This window comes from Oncorhynchus kisutch, linkage group LG21 (assembly GCF_002021735.2).
Source record: "Oncorhynchus kisutch isolate 150728-3 linkage group LG21, Okis_V2, whole genome shotgun sequence".
Lineage (NCBI taxonomy): Eukaryota > Metazoa > Chordata > Actinopteri > Salmoniformes > Salmonidae > Oncorhynchus > Oncorhynchus kisutch.
The window spans coordinates 5,591,786-5,610,659 of NC_034194.2; the positions used below are offsets into that span (position 1 = coordinate 5,591,786).

Below are 18,874 nucleotides of genomic sequence, written 5' to 3' on the forward strand. Positions count from 1 at the left end.
TTCTGGTGCAGCCGTTCCTCTAGCAACCCACCTCAACAACATCCGGTGAAATTGCAGAGCTCCAAATTCAAAATACAGAACTAGTCATATACATTCATAAAAGAATACAAGTGTTATACACCGGCTTAAAGATGAACTTCTTGTTAATCCAGCCGCTTTATCAGATTTCAAAAAGGCTTTACTGCGAAAGCATACCATGTGATTATCTGAGGACAGCGCCCCGTATACAAAACCATACAAACATTTTACAACCAAGTAAAGGAATTACAAAAGTCAGAAATGTCGAAAAAATGTATCACTTACCTTTGAAGTTCTTCATATGGTTGCAGTCAACAGAGTCCCAGCTACACAAATGTTTGTTTTGTTCAATAAAGTACATCTTTATGTCCCAAAACTCAGTTTTGTTGCACGTTTTATTCAGTAATCCACTGGCTCAAAGGCGGTCAAAAAATGCAGACAAATACATCCTAATAGTACCGGAAAAAGTTTGTCGACACATGTCAAACGATGTTTATAATTAATCCTCAGGTTGTCAATTGTCTAAATAATTGATAATATTTCAACCGGACAATAGCGTATTCAATAGAAAGGAAAAACAACAAAGGGTGCTTACTCAGTAACCGGCACAAACCAACTCTGCATTCTTCCTCAGTCCACTGACTCAGTTCACTAACCAGCTCTCATTCTTCTTCATTTAAAAAAAACAAGCCTGAAACAATGTCTAAAGACATTAGTGGAAGCCATAGGAACTGCAATCTGGGTCCTATCCCATTAGGTAAAAAATCCCACTTCCTGGATGGATTTACCTCAGGTTTTCGCCTGCCATATCAGTTATGTTATACTCACAGACATTACTTTAACAGTTGTGGAAACCTTAGACTGTTTTCTATCCAAATATACCAATTATATGCATATCATAGCTTCTGGGCCTGAGTTACAGGCAGTTTACTTTGGGCATGCTTCTCATCCAGACGTTGAAATACTGCCCCCAAGCCATAAAAATTAAATGTCTTGGAATGGCCATGTCAAAGCCCCGACTTCAATCCAATTGAGAATCTGTGGTATGACTTTATGACTGCTGTACACCAGTGCAACCCATCCAACTTGAAGGAGCTGGAGCAGTTTTGCCTAGAAGAATGGGCAAAAATCCCAGTGGCTAGATGTGCCAAGCATATAGACATACCCCAAGATACTTGCAGCTGTAATTGCTGCAAAAGGTGGCTCTACAAAGTATTGACTTTAGTTATGAATACTCAAGTTTTCTGTTTTTTTAATCTTAATTGTTTCACAGTAAAAAATATTTAGCATCTTCAAAGTGGTAGGCTTGTTGTGTAGATCAAATGATACTAATCCCTCCCAAAACTCAATTTTATTTCTAGGTTGTAAGGCAACAAAATAGTAAACATGCCAAGGGGGGGTGAATACTTTCGCAAGCCACTGTAATAATATAAAAAACATTTGGATTTTATATTAAGAAGCAAAGTGGTAAGCTTGTTTGGAAAAATGTGTTGAGTGTGTGCTGTTTTTTAGTCCATGCATGCAGAGTGAATCTCGAGCACAAGGAACTATTTGCTCGAGTGGGGTTTGGTGTGTGTGGGATTGGGACTGGGAAGTGGCCAAAAGATGAACAATAAATCAAAATAAAAAAAAAATGTTACAGAAGGGGTGTTTCAAAATATCGCAGCTTCTTACTATATGGATATTGAGCATGCAACAATTGTATTAATCGTGTAACCCTTATTACAATGGATAACAATTAGAATTACATTTAAATGGTTAACATTTATAACAATTCATAAAGCATTTATGAACGTATCTTTTTCTATAAGCCATTATAACATTTTATAAAGTGAGTCTTAGAAATTATACTATGGATAAAAAACAGATTTATAACCAATGTTAGTGTATTACCCACATCAGGAAGCTTGATCGTTGTAGCAATGCTGCCTGCTGTTGCTGCAACAACTGATGCAGAAACTTCATGTTTGGCATTTGTGGCATGTTTCTGGTAAAACCCCAAAAGGAATGCCATGCCTGGAATGTACTTCTCAATACTAAAGGAGAAAGAGATAATGTAGTTATTTTAGATATTTAACTGTTATTTAAGCAGGGGGAAATGTCTCTTATACAAGGGAGCCCTGCATTACAAAAGCAGCAAGGCGTTAGTGACACGATACATCAATCAAGGCGGGAGCACAGCAAACACGAAAATACAAAAACAAGAAGACATGCACAATACACATATTATGATAAATGGAATAGAAATTTCAGTTTTCCTGTATTAAAATCACCAGCCATTAGGAGTCTGGTCTTACTGCCAGCATCGGTTTGTGGTGGTCAGTATACAGCTACGAAAAATATAGATATAAACTTTATTGGTAAATAGTATGTTCTACAGCTTATCAGGAGGTATTCTAACTCAGGCAAGCAGAATCTCGATAGTTACTTAAAATTAGAGATTGCGCAACTGCTGTCCTTGACGCATAGGATATTACAGTTTTTCAGGTCCCGTTGATAGGATAGTCTGGAAAGGGGTTTGTCTAGTTCGTTCTCCAGTAAGTGTACATTTGCCAATAGAACACCACCATAGTGTCACGCCTTGGTCATAGTGTTTTGTGTTTTCGTTATATATTTTGGTCAGGCCAGGGTGTGACATGGGTTTATGTGTTTGGTTTCGTATTGGGGTTTTATAGGATTTGGGATTGCTTGTTTAGGGGTGTGTCTAGTTAGGCTTGGCTGCCTGAGGCGGTTCTCAATCTGGAGTCAGGTGATTCTCGTTGCCTCTGATTGGGAACCGTATTTAGGTAGCCTGAGTTTCACTTTGTATTTCGTGGGTGATTGTTCCTGTCTCTGTGTAGTGTTCACCAGATAGGCTGTAATAAGTTTCACGTTCCGTTTGGTTGTTTTTGTGTTTATAAGTTATTTCATGTATCACTTTTTTCTTCATTAAAGACATGAGTAACCACCACGCTGCATTTCGGTCCGACTCTCTTTCGACAAACGAAGAACGCCGTTACACATAGTTTTATCAGGCTGCCCCCACGTCGGCCTTACATTACCATATTTTCCGCTTCTGAGTGTCGGGGATAATGGCCTGGTCCCATGTGAGCAGTATGTCCTGTCATTGAAGTAGAATTCTTCATCCAAATTGAGGTTCGTGATCACTGTTCTGATGTCCAGAAGACATTTTTGGTCATAGAGAATGATGGGGGAAACATTATTAAAAAATGTTTTTAAGATCATCGCAGAACGGAGCCCATAAAACGGCCAGCACCATTTAGACTCCAACACCATCATTAAGTTTGATGATAACGCAACAGTGGTAGGCCTAATCATTAGCAACGATAAGACAGCCTCTAGGGAGGAGGTCAGAGACTTGGCAGTGTGGTGCCAGAACAACAACCTCTCCCTCAACTTCAGCAAGACTAAGAAGCTGATCGTGGACTACAGTAAACGGAGGGCCAAGCATGCTCCAATTCACATTGACGGGGCTGTAGTGAAGCAGGTTGAGAGGTTCAAGTCCCTCTGTGTCCAAATCACTAAAGATATTTCATGGTCAACACACACCAAAACAGCCATGAAGAGGGTACAAGAACCGGGCCCTCCAATCCAAAATTCAATCTAGAATTGGCTTCCTATATCGATCCTCAAAAGGTTCTACAGCTGCACCATTAGGAGCATATTGACTGGCTGAATCACTGCTTGGAATGGCAACTGTTCGGCATCTGACCGCAAGACACTACAGAGGGAAGTGCGTATAGCCAGTACATCCTTGAGGCCCTGCCATCCAGAATCTCTATACCAGCCGGTTGTATTTTTTTATTTCACCTTTATTTAACCAGGTAGGCTAGTTGAGAACAAGTTCTCATTTGCAACTGCGACCTGGCCAAGATAAAGCATAGCAAATCGATACATACAACAACACAGAGTTACACATGGAATAAACAAAACATAGTCAATAATACAGTAGAACAAAATAAAACAAAAAGTATATATACAGTGAGTGCAAATAAGGTAAGATAAGGGAGTTAAGGCACTAAATAGGCCAGGGTGGCGAAGTAATTACAATATAGCAATTAAACACTGGAATGGTAGATGTGCAGAAGATGAATGTGCAAGTAGAGATACTGGGGTGCAAAGGAGCAAGATAAATAAATAAATAAATACTGTATGGGGATGAGGTAGGTAGATAGATGGGCTATGTACAGGTGAAGTGATCTGTGAGCTGCTCTGACAGCTGGTGCTTAAAGCTAGTGAGGGAGATATGAGTCTCCAGCTTTAGTGATTTTTGCAGTTCTTTCCAGTCATTGGCAGCAGAGAACTGGAAGGAAAGATGACCAAAGGAGGAATTGGCTTTGGGGGTGACCAGTGAAGTATACCTGCTGGAGCGCATGCTACGAGAGTGTGCTGCTATGGTGACGAGTGAGCTGAGAAAAGGCGGGGCTTTACCTAGCAGAGACTTGTAGATAACCTCTAGCCAGTGAGTTTGTCGACGCGTATGAAGCGAGGGCCAACCAACGAGAAAGCACAGGTCGTAATGGTGGGTAGTGTATGTTGAGTAGAGTGTTGGAGGCTATTTTATAGATGACATCACCGAAGTCAGTTTTACGAGGTTATGTTTGGCAGCATGAGTGAAGGATGCTTTGATGCTTTGGTGACAAAACGGATGGCACTGTGATAGACTGTATCCAGTTTGTTGAGTAGAGTGTTGGAGGCTATTTTATAGATGACATCACCGAAGTCAGTTTTACGAGGTTATGTTTGGCAGCATGAGTGAAGGATGCTTTGTTGCGATATAGGAAGCCAATTCTAGATTGAATTTTGGATTGGAGATGCTTAATGTGAGTCTGGAAGGAGAGTTTACAGTCTAACCAGACACCAAGGTATTTTTAGTTGTCCACGTATTCTAAGTCAGAGCCGTCCAGAGTAGTGATGCTGGACAGGCGAGCAGGTGATCGGTTGAATAGCATGCATTTAGTTTTCCCTGCGTTTAAGAGCAGCTGGAGGCCATGGAAGGAGAGTTGTATGGCATTGAAGCTCGTCTGGAGGTTTGTTAACACAGTGTCCAAAGAGGGTCCAGAAGTATACAGAATGGTGTCGTCTGCGTAGAGGTGTACCAGAGAACCACCAGCAGCAAGAGCAACATCATTGATGTATACAGAGAAGAGAGTCGGCCCGAGGATTGAAATCTGTGGCACCCCCATAGAGACAGCCAGAGGTCCGGACAACAGGCCCTCCGATTTGACACGCTGGACTCTATCAGAGAAGTAGTTGGTAAACCAGGCGAGGCAATCATTTGAGAAACCAAGGCTGGTGATTCTGCCAATAAGAATGTGGTGATTGACAGCTGTATACGGCTGCACAGTAATGTCTCTTATCGATGGTGGTTATGATGTTGTTTAGGACCTTGAGCGTCACTGAGGTGCACCCATGACCAGCTCTGAAACCAGATTGCATAGAGGAGAAGGTCAGGTGGGATTCGAACATTCTCGGTAATCTGTTTGTTAACTTGGCTTTTGAAGACCTTAGAAAGACAGGGTAGGATAGATATAGGTCTGTAGCAGTTTGGGTCTAGAGTGTCACACCCTTTGAAGAGGTGGATGACCGCGGTAGCTTTCCAATCTTTGGGAATCTCAGACGATACGAAAGAGAGGTTGAACAGGCTAGTAATAGGAGTTGCAACAATTTCTGCAGATAATTTTAGAAAGAGACGGTCCAGATTGTCTAGCCCGGCTGATTTGTAGGGGTCCAGATTTTGCAGCTCTTTCAGAACATCAGCTATCTGGATTTGGGTAAAGGAGAAATGGTGGGGGCTTTGGCGAGTTGCTGTGGAGGGTACCGGGCAATTGACTGGGGTAGGGGTAGCCAGGTGGAAAGCATGGCTTATTGAAATTCTCAATTATAGTGGATTTATCGTCGGTGACAGTGTTTCCTAGCTTCAGAGCAGTGGGCAGCTGGGAGGAGGTGCTCTTATTCTCCATGGACTTTACAGTGTCCCAGAACTTTTTGAGTTAGTACTACAGGATGCAAATTTCTGTTTGAAAAAGCTAGCCTTAGCTTTCCCAACTGCCTGTGTATATTTGTTCCTAACTTCCCTGAAAAGTTGCATATCACGGGGGCTATTCGATGCTAATGCAGAACGCCACAGGATGTTTTTGTGCTTCTCAAGGGCAGACAGGTCTGGATGGGGCGTGCTTATTTAAGCCAGGCATCATCTGCTGACGGGATGAGGTCAATGTCATTCCAGGATACCCCGGCCCGTGTTTACGGATTTGGAGTTGTACCTCTTAGGTTCATTGATAATTTGTGTGAGATTGAGGGCATCAAGCTTGGATTGCAGGATGGCCGGGGTGTTAAGCATGTCCCAGTTTAGGTCACCTAGTAGCACGAGCTCAGAAGATAGATGGGGGGCAATCAATTCATATATGGTATCGAGGGCACAGCTGGGGGCAGAGGGAGGTCTATAGCAAGCGGCAACAGTGAGAGACTTGTTTCTGGAAAAGTGAATTTTTAGAAGTAGAAGCTCGAATTGTTTGGGTACAGACTTGGATAGTAATACAGAACTCTGCAGGCTGTCTTTGCAGTAGATTGCAAGACCGCCCCCTTTGGCAGTTCTATCTTGACGGAAAATGCTATAGTTAGCAATGGAGATTAAGGGTTTTTGTGGTTTTCCTAAGCCAGGATTCAGACACGACTACGACATCCGGGTTGGCAGAGTGTGCTAAAGCAGTGAGTAAAACGAACTTAGCGAGTAGGCTTCTAATGTTAACATGCATGAAACCAAGGCTTTTACGGTTACAGAAGTCAACAAATGAGAGCACCTGGGGAGTGGGAGTGGAGCTAGGCACTGCAGGACCTGGATTAACCTCTACATCACCAGAAGAATAGAGGAGAAGTAGGATAAGGGTACGGCTAAATGCTATACGAACTGGCCGTCTAGCACGTTCAGAACAGAGAGTAAAAGGAGCAGGTTTCTGGGCACGATAGCATAGATTAAAGGCATAGTGTACAGACAAAGGTAAGCTAGGATGTGAGTACATTGGAGGTAAACCTAGGCATTGAGTAATAGTGAGAGAGATATAGTCAACAACCTATCCCTCAACGTAATCAAGACAAAGGAGATGATTTTGGACTACAGGAAAAGGAGGACCAAGCATGCCCCCATTCTCAGTGGAGCAGATTGAGAGCTTCACGTTCCTTGGTGTCCACATCACCAACAAACTAGAATGGCCCAAACACACCAAGACAGTCGTGAAGAGGGCACGACAAAGCCTATTCCCCCACAGGAAACTAAAAAGATCCTGATGGGTTGCATCACTGCCTGGTACGGCAACTGCTCAGCCTCCGACCGCAAGACACTACGGAAGGTAGTGCATACGGCCCAGTACATCACTGGGGCTAAGCTGCCTGCCATCCAGGACCTCTATACCAGGCTGTGTCAGAGAAAGGCCCTAAAAATTATCAGACTCCAGCCACCCCAGTCATAGACTGTTCTCTCTGCTACCGCATGGCAAGCGGTACCAGAGCGCCAAGTCTAGGACCAAAATGTCCCCAAGCCATAAGAATGCTGAACAGCTAATCAAATCGCTAAGAAGAATAATAATGATGAGCAAGCTATCAGAGGTGTTGGCCCCCATTCCCCTGCTAATTAGTGAACCCTCACCCATGGAAAGGATGATTGCTGAAATCACCACATTTTGCCAAAGAGCTGAGAATGTTAGATCACAATGCAATAACTGAAAAAAACTGTAGAAATGCCAAAAACAGACGCCAAAAAAAAACAACAGGCGCAGGCCTTGTAAGGTTCTCTCGAATTTAGCCCTGAGGTATGGCCACCAGAAGAGACTGACATCGGTCAAGTTCCACAGTGCACAGCAGAAGCACGAGCAGGAAACGGTTGAGATGAAGGGACAGGTGGAGAGAACCAGGAAACTAATGCCAAAAGCAGAAAAGGAAAAGATACTGCTTGATGAGGAACTGCATTTTGGAACTGAAAAATGTAAAGAAATGGCAAAAACTTATGATGACGAACAAGCACAAACTCTTGAACAAAATCATCTTCTACAGGAACAAAATTGTATTTTACAGGAACAACTGATTTAGCCAAAAATAAATATGACAAGCAAATCTATATAAATTGGGCGAGTTCGCTAGAAACAGGGGCGGGCAAATTGATAACATGTATGCTGTTTTGATGAACAACAGTCCAAGCAATAATGTTCCAGTCCAAATGCTGCAGACCAAAGACGATCAGTTAATGAACACAATGACCAAGTCAGATGACAAAACAGCTACTTTCCTGCACCCAACCCACACAAGGTGTCAGGGCACAAGGGTCAAAAGGCTTCAATGACGAACAAATTGTAGACCGATGCTCTCAAGACGTTCTGCTAAGAGAAATACAGAAGCAGCAACATTTGAGAAAGACGAAAAACATAAGTCACCATGACTAGCGAGGACCAAAACTATTAAATTACCCCGCTCTCACTCAACACTCTATCCAGGGCCCGCTCGATCAAGAAACAAGCCCACAGGCTTTGACTATAGACTCAGATACAAATGTTGCTACGCACAATGTAAACAACATCGCAATAGCCAACTCCACTCAAACTCTGATAAGTCAATCTGTTTTCACCATGAAGAAAAATGATACATTACGCCATTGCGAACAATCACTCCACTTTGTGGGGAATATGACCACAAAACGCAACTCAAAGACTGCTTAACCCATGATGCGCTAATTGATTCGGGCTTGACAATGATCTCAAAAGTGCTGTGAATCCAGCTAAACGTTGGTTAAGGACAGAACGATAAGACAAACTTTGAGGGTTAACTCAGACTACATCGCCTTTCACAATCCGACTAACTCTAAAACTATACTTCCAAGATGTTTCGCTTATTCACCCTGTGTATGTTACCAGCCTCAACACTGAACACATGCTACTTGGAGCACACTTGATGGATCGTTTGGTTTCTCTGATGGATTGGAAAAACAACCAATTGTGGTCACAGGTAACCGTGCTGTCTCCACTGACCACACTGTCCTCTCCTAACGCTGGCTGCAACACAGTCATACACAGGGAGCATCTGTTGAGAGGACCCTTTGGGAAAAAGACATTTCGCAACCGCTTGGTGCAGAATCTGACTCAAGCAGATATGACGATATCTCGTCACATTAAATCAGCAAACCAGATAGAATGTTGGCTCACAATCTTGAAAACAATAGTCTATGTGAGTGAGCAACTTCGCTCCTCCTTGGAATCATGCGATACCATAGCTAAGATTAACTTATCTTGTTCTTCAAACACTTCCACAAGCGTATCAGGAAACAAAGCATCAACTTTCAGAGTGGACTCTGCTTCCGATGATACGCTTTCTGCTAGGAGGGGGACTGAAACCCCCTACAATAAAACTAACGGTGTCAGTCCCACCAGTGACCTGGTGACTCCAGCTGGTGAAACACTGCAATATTGCCGAAAGATATCCTTGTCTCGGTTCGCAGGTACTGGAACGGTTGCCACATGCAGATGTTGTGGTGAATGGCAGGCCACGACAGCCACTGGGCGTTTTGAAGCACAAACACTAGGAGATTTGGTTGAAACGTTATAGGCAATCTACTAAAAATGCAGCTGCTGACATCTCGTACAAAGGGCACAATCTTTTCATTTGTGCCACGGACACCAACACCAACTGCTGGTGGGGAGGTCCCCTCATGATATGCCTCATCAAGGCCAGTGGGGGGTGGATCGAGGCTACATGCAGCGCTGTGCGAGGCTGCCTGATCAGGAAACAAGTCAAGTTGTAAACTTCCCCACGAGAACAGAGAGGAGTGGACAAGCCCCTCAATGGGGATAACCTTAGGATACATCTGACATATCACTGAGGTGTCCCACACAGGTCATAAAAGAAGTCCAGTGGACTTTGCGCCCCCCCCAAAAAAAAATTACAATAACCCTTCCTTGCCATGCATAGTCTCAACTACATTGCAACTATTTAAATGCTCTAATCATGTGTAGGTTAACATTATGGAATAAATTGGTAGCTTAGCTGGTCTCCTTGGATACTAGTATCAATGCCAGCAACGGCCAGTCCAGCCACAGTCAGTAAGAAAGTTTGAGACCTAACAATTTGAATAGCCCTTGATAACAGCGACAGAGCAGTTAGTAGTCACTCAGTGGAAGGGAATCTCTAAAACACTCTTCTGATGGTTAACACGCATGCTGGTAATACCTTATCATGTAGTTATCAACTTAGGATAGCGCCGTAAGAAAAACACCACTAAGTAGAATAACCGTAGGTACACTTCAACTATGACAGACAAAATGAAAAAAAAAATCCTGAAACACTAGGAGATTTGGTTGAAACGTCATAGCCAATCTACTAAAAAGGATTTTTATTGAATTTATTTGCAAATTATGGTGGGAAATAAAGTTGCATATCACGGGGGCTATTCGATGCTAATGCAGAACGCCACAGGATGTTTTTGTGCTTCTCAAGGGCAGACAGGTCTGGATGGGGCGTGCTTATTTAAGCCAGGCATCATCTGCTGACGGGATGAGGTCAATGTCATTCCAGGATACCCCGGCCCGTGTTTACGGATTTGGAGTTGTACCTCTTAGGTTCATTGATAATTTGTGTGAGATTGAGGGCATCAAGCTTGGATTGCAGGATGGCCGGGGTGTTAAGCATGTCCCAGTTTAGGTCACCTAGTAGCACGAGCTCAGAAGATAGATGGGGGGCAATCAATTCATATATGGTATCGAGGGCACAGCTGGGGGCAGAGGGAGGTCTATAGCAAGCGGCAACAGTGAGAGACTTGTTTCTGGAAAAGTGAATTTTTAGAAGTAGAAGCTCGAATTGTTTGGGTACAGACTTGGATAGTAATACAGAACTCTGCAGGCTGTCTTTGCAGTAGATTGCAAGACCGCCCCCTTTGGCAGTTCTATCTTGACGGAAAATGCTATAGTTAGCAATGGAGATTAAGGGTTTTTGTGGTTTTCCTAAGCCAGGATTCAGACACGACTACGACATCCGGGTTGGCAGAGTGTGCTAAAGCAGTGAGTAAAACGAACTTAGCGAGTAGGCTTCTAATGTTAACATGCATGAAACCAAGGCTTTTACGGTTACAGAAGTCAACAAATGAGAGCACCTGGGGAGTGGGAGTGGAGCTAGGCACTGCAGGACCTGGATTAACCTCTACATCACCAGAAGAATAGAGGAGAAGTAGGATAAGGGTACGGCTAAATGCTATACGAACTGGCCGTCTAGCACGTTCAGAACAGAGAGTAAAAGGAGCAGGTTTCTGGGCACGATAGCATAGATTAAAGGCATAGTGTACAGACAAAGGTAAGCTAGGATGTGAGTACATTGGAGGTAAACCTAGGCATTGAGTAATAGTGAGAGAGATATAGTCAACAACCTATCCCTCAACGTAATCAAGACAAAGGAGATGATTTTGGACTACAGGAAAAGGAGGACCAAGCATGCCCCCATTCTCAGTGGAGCAGATTGAGAGCTTCACGTTCCTTGGTGTCCACATCACCAACAAACTAGAATGGCCCAAACACACCAAGACAGTCGTGAAGAGGGCACGACAAAGCCTATTCCCCCACAGGAAACTAAAAAGATCCTGATGGGTTGCATCACTGCCTGGTACGGCAACTGCTCAGCCTCCGACCGCAAGACACTACGGAAGGTAGTGCATACGGCCCAGTACATCACTGGGGCTAAGCTGCCTGCCATCCAGGACCTCTATACCAGGCTGTGTCAGAGAAAGGCCCTAAAAATTATCAGACTCCAGCCACCCCAGTCATAGACTGTTCTCTCTGCTACCGCATGGCAAGCGGTACCAGAGCGCCAAGTCTAGGACCAAAATGTCCCCAAGCCATAAGAATGCTGAACAGCTAATCAAATCGCTAAGAAGAATAATAATGATGAGCAAGCTATCAGAGGTGTTGGCCCCCATTCCCCTGCTAATTAGTGAACCCTCACCCATGGAAAGGATGATTGCTGAAATCACCACATTTTGCCAAAGAGCTGAGAATGTTAGATCACAATGCAATAACTGAAAAAAACTGTAGAAATGCCAAAAACAGACGCCAAAAAAAAACAACAGGCGCAGGCCTTGTAAGGTTCTCTCGAATTTAGCCCTGAGGTATGGCCACCAGAAGAGACTGACATCGGTCAAGTTCCACAGTGCACAGCAGAAGCACGAGCAGGAAACGGTTGAGATGAAGGGACAGGTGGAGAGAACCAGGAAACTAATGCCAAAAGCAGAAAAGGAAAAGATACTGCTTGATGAGGAACTGCATTTTGGAACTGAAAAATGTAAAGAAATGGCAAAAACTTATGATGACGAACAAGCACAAACTCTTGAACAAAATCATCTTCTACAGGAACAAAATTGTATTTTACAGGAACAACTGATTTAGCCAAAAATAAATATGACAAGCAAATCTATATAAATTGGGCGAGTTCGCTAGAAACAGGGGCGGGCAAATTGATAACATGTATGCTGTTTTGATGAACAACAGTCCAAGCAATAATGTTCCAGTCCAAATGCTGCAGACCAAAGACGATCAGTTAATGAACACAATGACCAAGTCAGATGACAAAACAGCTACTTTCCTGCACCCAACCCACACAAGGTGTCAGGGCACAAGGGTCAAAAGGCTTCAATGACGAACAAATTGTAGACCGATGCTCTCAAGACGTTCTGCTAAGAGAAATACAGAAGCAGCAACATTTGAGAAAGACGAAAAACATAAGTCACCATGACTAGCGAGGACCAAAACTATTAAATTACCCCGCTCTCACTCAACACTCTATCCAGGGCCCGCTCGATCAAGAAACAAGCCCACAGGCTTTGACTATAGACTCAGATACAAATGTTGCTACGCACAATGTAAACAACATCGCAATAGCCAACTCCACTCAAACTCTGATAAGTCAATCTGTTTTCACCATGAAGAAAAATGATACATTACGCCATTGCGAACAATCACTCCACTTTGTGGGGAATATGACCACAAAACGCAACTCAAAGACTGCTTAACCCATGATGCGCTAATTGATTCGGGCTTGACAATGATCTCAAAAGTGCTGTGAATCCAGCTAAACGTTGGTTAAGGACAGAACGATAAGACAAACTTTGAGGGTTAACTCAGACTACATCGCCTTTCACAATCCGACTAACTCTAAAACTATACTTCCAAGATGTTTCGCTTATTCACCCTGTGTATGTTACCAGCCTCAACACTGAACACATGCTACTTGGAGCACACTTGATGGATCGTTTGGTTTCTCTGATGGATTGGAAAAACAACCAATTGTGGTCACAGGTAACCGTGCTGTCTCCACTGACCACACTGTCCTCTCCTAACGCTGGCTGCAACACAGTCATACACAGGGAGCATCTGTTGAGAGGACCCTTTGGGAAAAAGACATTTCGCAACCGCTTGGTGCAGAATCTGACTCAAGCAGATATGACGATATCTCGTCACATTAAATCAGCAAACCAGATAGAATGTTGGCTCACAATCTTGAAAACAATAGTCTATGTGAGTGAGCAACTTCGCTCCTCCTTGGAATCATGCGATACCATAGCTAAGATTAACTTATCTTGTTCTTCAAACACTTCCACAAGCGTATCAGGAAACAAAGCATCAACTTTCAGAGTGGACTCTGCTTCCGATGATACGCTTTCTGCTAGGAGGGGGACTGAAACCCCCTACAATAAAACTAACGGTGTCAGTCCCACCAGTGACCTGGTGACTCCAGCTGGTGAAACACTGCAATATTGCCGAAAGATATCCTTGTCTCGGTTCGCAGGTACTGGAACGGTTGCCACATGCAGATGTTGTGGTGAATGGCAGGCCACGACAGCCACTGGGCGTTTTGAAGCACAAACACTAGGAGATTTGGTTGAAACGTTATAGGCAATCTACTAAAAATGCAGCTGCTGACATCTCGTACAAAGGGCACAATCTTTTCATTTGTGCCACGGACACCAACACCAACTGCTGGTGGGGAGGTCCCCTCATGATATGCCTCATCAAGGCCAGTGGGGGGTGGATCGAGGCTACATGCAGCGCTGTGCGAGGCTGCCTGATCAGGAAACAAGTCAAGTTGTAAACTTCCCCACGAGAACAGAGAGGAGTGGACAAGCCCCTCAATGGGGATAACCTTAGGATACATCTGACATATCACTGAGGTGTCCCACACAGGTCATAAAAGAAGTCCAGTGGACTTTGCGCCCCCCCCAAAAAAAAATTACAATAACCCTTCCTTGCCATGCATAGTCTCAACTACATTGCAACTATTTAAATGCTCTAATCATGTGTAGGTTAACATTATGGAATAAATTGGTAGCTTAGCTGGTCTCCTTGGATACTAGTATCAATGCCAGCAACGGCCAGTCCAGCCACAGTCAGTAAGAAAGTTTGAGACCTAACAATTTGAATAGCCCTTGATAACAGCGACAGAGCAGTTAGTAGTCACTCAGTGGAAGGGAATCTCTAAAACACTCTTCTGATGGTTAACACGCATGCTGGTAATACCTTATCATGTAGTTATCAACTTAGGATAGCGCCGTAAGAAAAACACCACTAAGTAGAATAACCGTAGGTACACTTCAACTATGACAGACAAAATGAAAAAAAAAATCCTGAAACACTAGGAGATTTGGTTGAAACGTCATAGCCAATCTACTAAAAAGGATTTTTATTGAATTTATTTGCAAATTATGGTGGGAAATAAGTATTTGGTCAAAAACAAAGGTTTACCTCAATATTTTGTTATATACCCTTTGTTGACAATGACAAAGGTCAAACGTTTTATGTAAGTCTCACAAGGTTTTCACACACTGTTGCTGGTATTTTGGCCCATTCCTCCATGCAGATCTCCTCTAGAGCAGTGGTGTTTGGGGGCTGTTGCTGGGCAACAAGGACTTTCAACTCCCTCCAAAGATTTTCTATGGGGTTGAGATCTGGAGACTGGCTAGGCCACTCCAGGACCTTGAAATGTTTCTTTCTTATGAAGCCACTCCTTTGTTGCCCGGGCGGTGTGTTTGGGATCATTGTCATGCTGAAAGACCCAGCCACAATTCATCTTCAATGCCCTTGCTGATGGTAGGCTTTGTTACTTTGGTCCCAGCTCTCTGCAGGTCATTCACTAGGTCCACCGTTCTTGTGATCATTTTGACCCCACGGGGTGAGATCTTGCGTGGAGCCCCAGATCGAGGGAGATTATCAGTGGTCTTGTATGTCTTCCATTTCCTAATAATAGCTCCCACAGTTGATTTCTTCAAACCAAGCTGCTTACCTATTGCAGATTCAGAGGACAGAGGAGCCTCTTAAAGAAGAAGTTACAGGTCTGTGAGAGCCGGAAATCTTGCTTGTTTGTAGGTGACCAAATAATTATTTTCCACCATAATTTGCAAATAAATTCATAAAAATTCCTACAATGTGATTTTCTGGATTTTGTTTCTCATTTTGTCTGTCATAGTTGAAGTGTACCTATGATGAACATTACATGCTTCTCTCATCTTTTTAAGTGGGAGAACTTGCACAAGTGGTGGCTGACTAAATACTTTTTTGCCCCACTGTAGGTCAGATCAGCTTTTCAATAAATAACTTCAACCAAACCCCCTTTCACCCGCAGAGGGGGGGAGGAGGGACTGGTAGGGGTTAACACCTCACACCCTGTTGTAAATCAACAGTTAGCATCTCTCTCCAATGTTCACCAGAGGAATGTGACTTTGTTTCACATACTTTTCCCGACTAAATATTTCTAACATTGAACATGGGGAATGGTCAGAGGCGATCTAAAGAACACTAATGACATTTTGGTTGTTATTTTGTGATGTAAAAAAAATATATTATACAGGAAATACTATAACTTGGAAAGTGTCCATCCCATGCGTTGAGCATTAAACATGAAACATTATGAAAGTGTTTTTGTTAAGAGTGGGACATGAATTTAGGAGCCATAAGAGATAATAGTTGTACATAACTTTGTACAAGTAACAAGTCAAGCCCCTGAGTGAGGTCAGAGAGCGTGTCAGTCTGACGGAACCGCCCCTCTCGAACAAACTGCATAAATGATGGGTAACGAAATTAACATATCAGACCAGATAGACGTAGAGCTGCAGCTCATGTGGTGGTTTGAACTCTGAATCTCAACATGAGGTAGAGACGATAATGTCACCTCTCGGACAATCACTGGTACAGCTGATTAGCTGTCCTAAGTAAAGTATCTGGAAAAGTGAACTTAAGTGGGACTATTCTACTACTCTTTTTAAACCATCGTAGTACGCTACTCTCATCACCCCACTGGGAACCATTGACATGACCGGCTAGCATATCTTCAAAGAAGCATCTTCCAGAGCAAATGGAAGTACAATTAACTCTGTAGTTCTGTTCAGGACTTGTCGGAACCATTTTGGACAATCAGAGCCTTACAAGCATGCCACGAAAAGGCCCAATCCCCTTTCCAATGTGTCCCGGTTCCAACAGATATGTCATTTCACGTAAATAAATTAATGATTTCTTACTCCAAGTGCGCGGCGGTTTGTGTGCAAAGTACAGGAGTGCTATAATTGAGAGTAGTTTCTAAATGTAACAACGTGAAGTGTCTCTGTCTGTTTACTAGTTAGCTAGTAAATAAATATTTATTCCAATTTGTGTTGTACTAAATCATAAGTAAGGCTCGGGTTTTTGCAGATGCAAGGTGGTTACGACTGTTCTGAATTATGATATGATACGAGGTTATGATTTAATAAGTTGACTGTTTATGAATGTAATAGTTAATGACCTTTAGAGTTTAATTTGTGAGATGATAACTCTATAAAGAACCGCTCTCATGGTTCCCCAGATCCTAATGAGTTAATTGTCACATCATTCACTTAATCAGTAACAATAAAACATATTTAGGTTGATTAGATAAATAACAGTCTTCAGATTAATGAAAGTAAAGTCACAACACAATCAATAATATAATTGCAAAAAATTGCAAAAATAGCACCAAAAAAAATATCATTTTTAAAAACTATAAGAATAGAAAGGTTCAGATCTTTAGTGAAACATCACAACACAGTTGAAAAATGTATGGCAAATAGAAACTGGAAGGTGTTCAGTGATAGATGGAAGCGGATATGGGTAAATGAAGGACAAAAAAAGAAGATAACTGAAGTAAAATATAATTTGTCCATAACATACCTTAAGGGAACATTTTGACATTCGCCATATGGTTAGTGAGAAAGTCCATATTGCAAATGTACGGTCCCTTACCAGACGTCCAAATACGTTTGTAAAATTCGCGGACGGCGTCGGGGCCATGCGGCAGGGCCGGATCTACCTTGAAGTCATCAAACGAACTCTCTCTGACATTCTGTTTCCGTTTTATAAAATAATCCAATTTTGGTCATTTTTCCGCTGTCCCGATAAATCCCACAAGAGGGCGAATGGAATCATATTGCAAATGTACAAAACATCACGAATCACGACGTGGCCTTATCTCCAAAACGGAAAAGACTTTGAAGACGAAACTTGGTGAGCGTAGGTTTGGCATAATGGGCAGTTGGCTCCGAACAAGATGGCGTCTAGGCCTCAACGGTTTTTGAGTTATGGCCATTTTTCTGGGATTAAAGGTCCAAAATGAAAATAGAGCAATAATTTTTTCGCTTCACGTCAAAGTCAAGGAGCCTCCGGTGTCAATAAAAAAAGAACCAGCCATTTATCTATCGTCATTTAAGAGAAATCATTCAATGTCAAATTGGTGATTTTTAAACAGTTACAGATCCAGTTGCAGCGTGTTCATACGAATCTTTTTAAAGTGTGCTTCGGAGCTCTGCGAGATTTCTGTGATTTTCTGTGATTTTCTGAAATAACACACACTCACTAAACACTCCGTAAATAAGTCAGATCTTAACATAAAGACTTAAAACTCAAAATTCTATAATTGCCTACCCCAAGGAGGATATGTGTTCACTTTCAGCTTCCTGTGTAAACCGGAAGTGCAACTTCATGTGTGTGATTAGGCAACCCCCATGAACTGTAAGTCAGTCATTTCTCCAAACAGATATCAAAGAAAAGCTCTCACACACACAGCAAGCATGGAGTGACAAAGTGTGGTGCTTAAAGACACACAGAGCCTGCAATGGCATTTCCATATTCTCTAGGCCGTGCCGAGTTCAACGAGATGCCCCGCTTGACCGTAGCTCGCTCTGAGTGCAGCGACCGCAAAAAAAAGTAGGCCCAAAATGAAGCCTGGCCCTAAATGTCATTTGCTTTTGGGTGACAGTGAGAGAACCGTTAGGGTGAGAAGCACAATTCGACCCCAGGTACGATCCTGAGGTCCTCCCGATCTGTGCAAGCCTAACCTTGACCGTGTGGCATTAACCCTTAACAGTAAATCAGGGTTTTTTGATCTCACAGATTACAATGACATCTCTCCCCATAGGAATACATTGCCTGCTCCTCAAAAGTCAACCTGAAGCCTATGTGGGTTATGAATGCCTTATGAACCTGTCTTCAATGACAGTCCATCAGGACACTATGAGGTCTACCTGTGTAGATTCCCTAAATGTGTTTTTCCATACCCAACCAGCAGTTTGTAATAAATAGTGAATTCAACCCTGTGTAAATCAGTCAGTTCTTAACGTAAACACTTAAAACTCAGGATTCTGTAAAGGCATACCCCAATGAGGATATGTGTTTACTTATAGCTTCCTGTGCCAACCGGAAGTGCCATAATTGGTGTCACAGGGGCTGTTTCGAAGGGTTAAAAAAAGTCAGATCTTTCCAAAACTTCATATGTGTGATTAGGCAACCCCCATGAACTGTAAATCAGTCATTTTTCCCACAAAATTTCAAAG

General features: G+C 42.8%; 1 protein-coding gene across 2 annotated transcripts in view; it reads right to left on the minus strand.

The window, feature by feature from the left end:
- vtg3 (vitellogenin 3, phosvitinless) overlaps window positions 1-18,874 on the minus strand; it is a 45,574-nt gene that overhangs the window by 6,441 nt on the left and 20,259 nt on the right. The window contains exon 26 of one of the 2 annotated variants that reach the window (XR_004204735.1): window positions 1,912-2,054. Coding sequence is in view for 1 of the 2 variants with exons in the window: in XM_020455451.2 (XP_020311040.2) it covers window positions 1,916-2,054 (139 nt within the window). In the remaining variant the exon portion in view is untranslated. The remainder of the gene's footprint in view (window positions 1-1,911; window positions 2,055-18,874) is intronic. The other variant, XM_020455451.2, reaches the window with a different exon arrangement.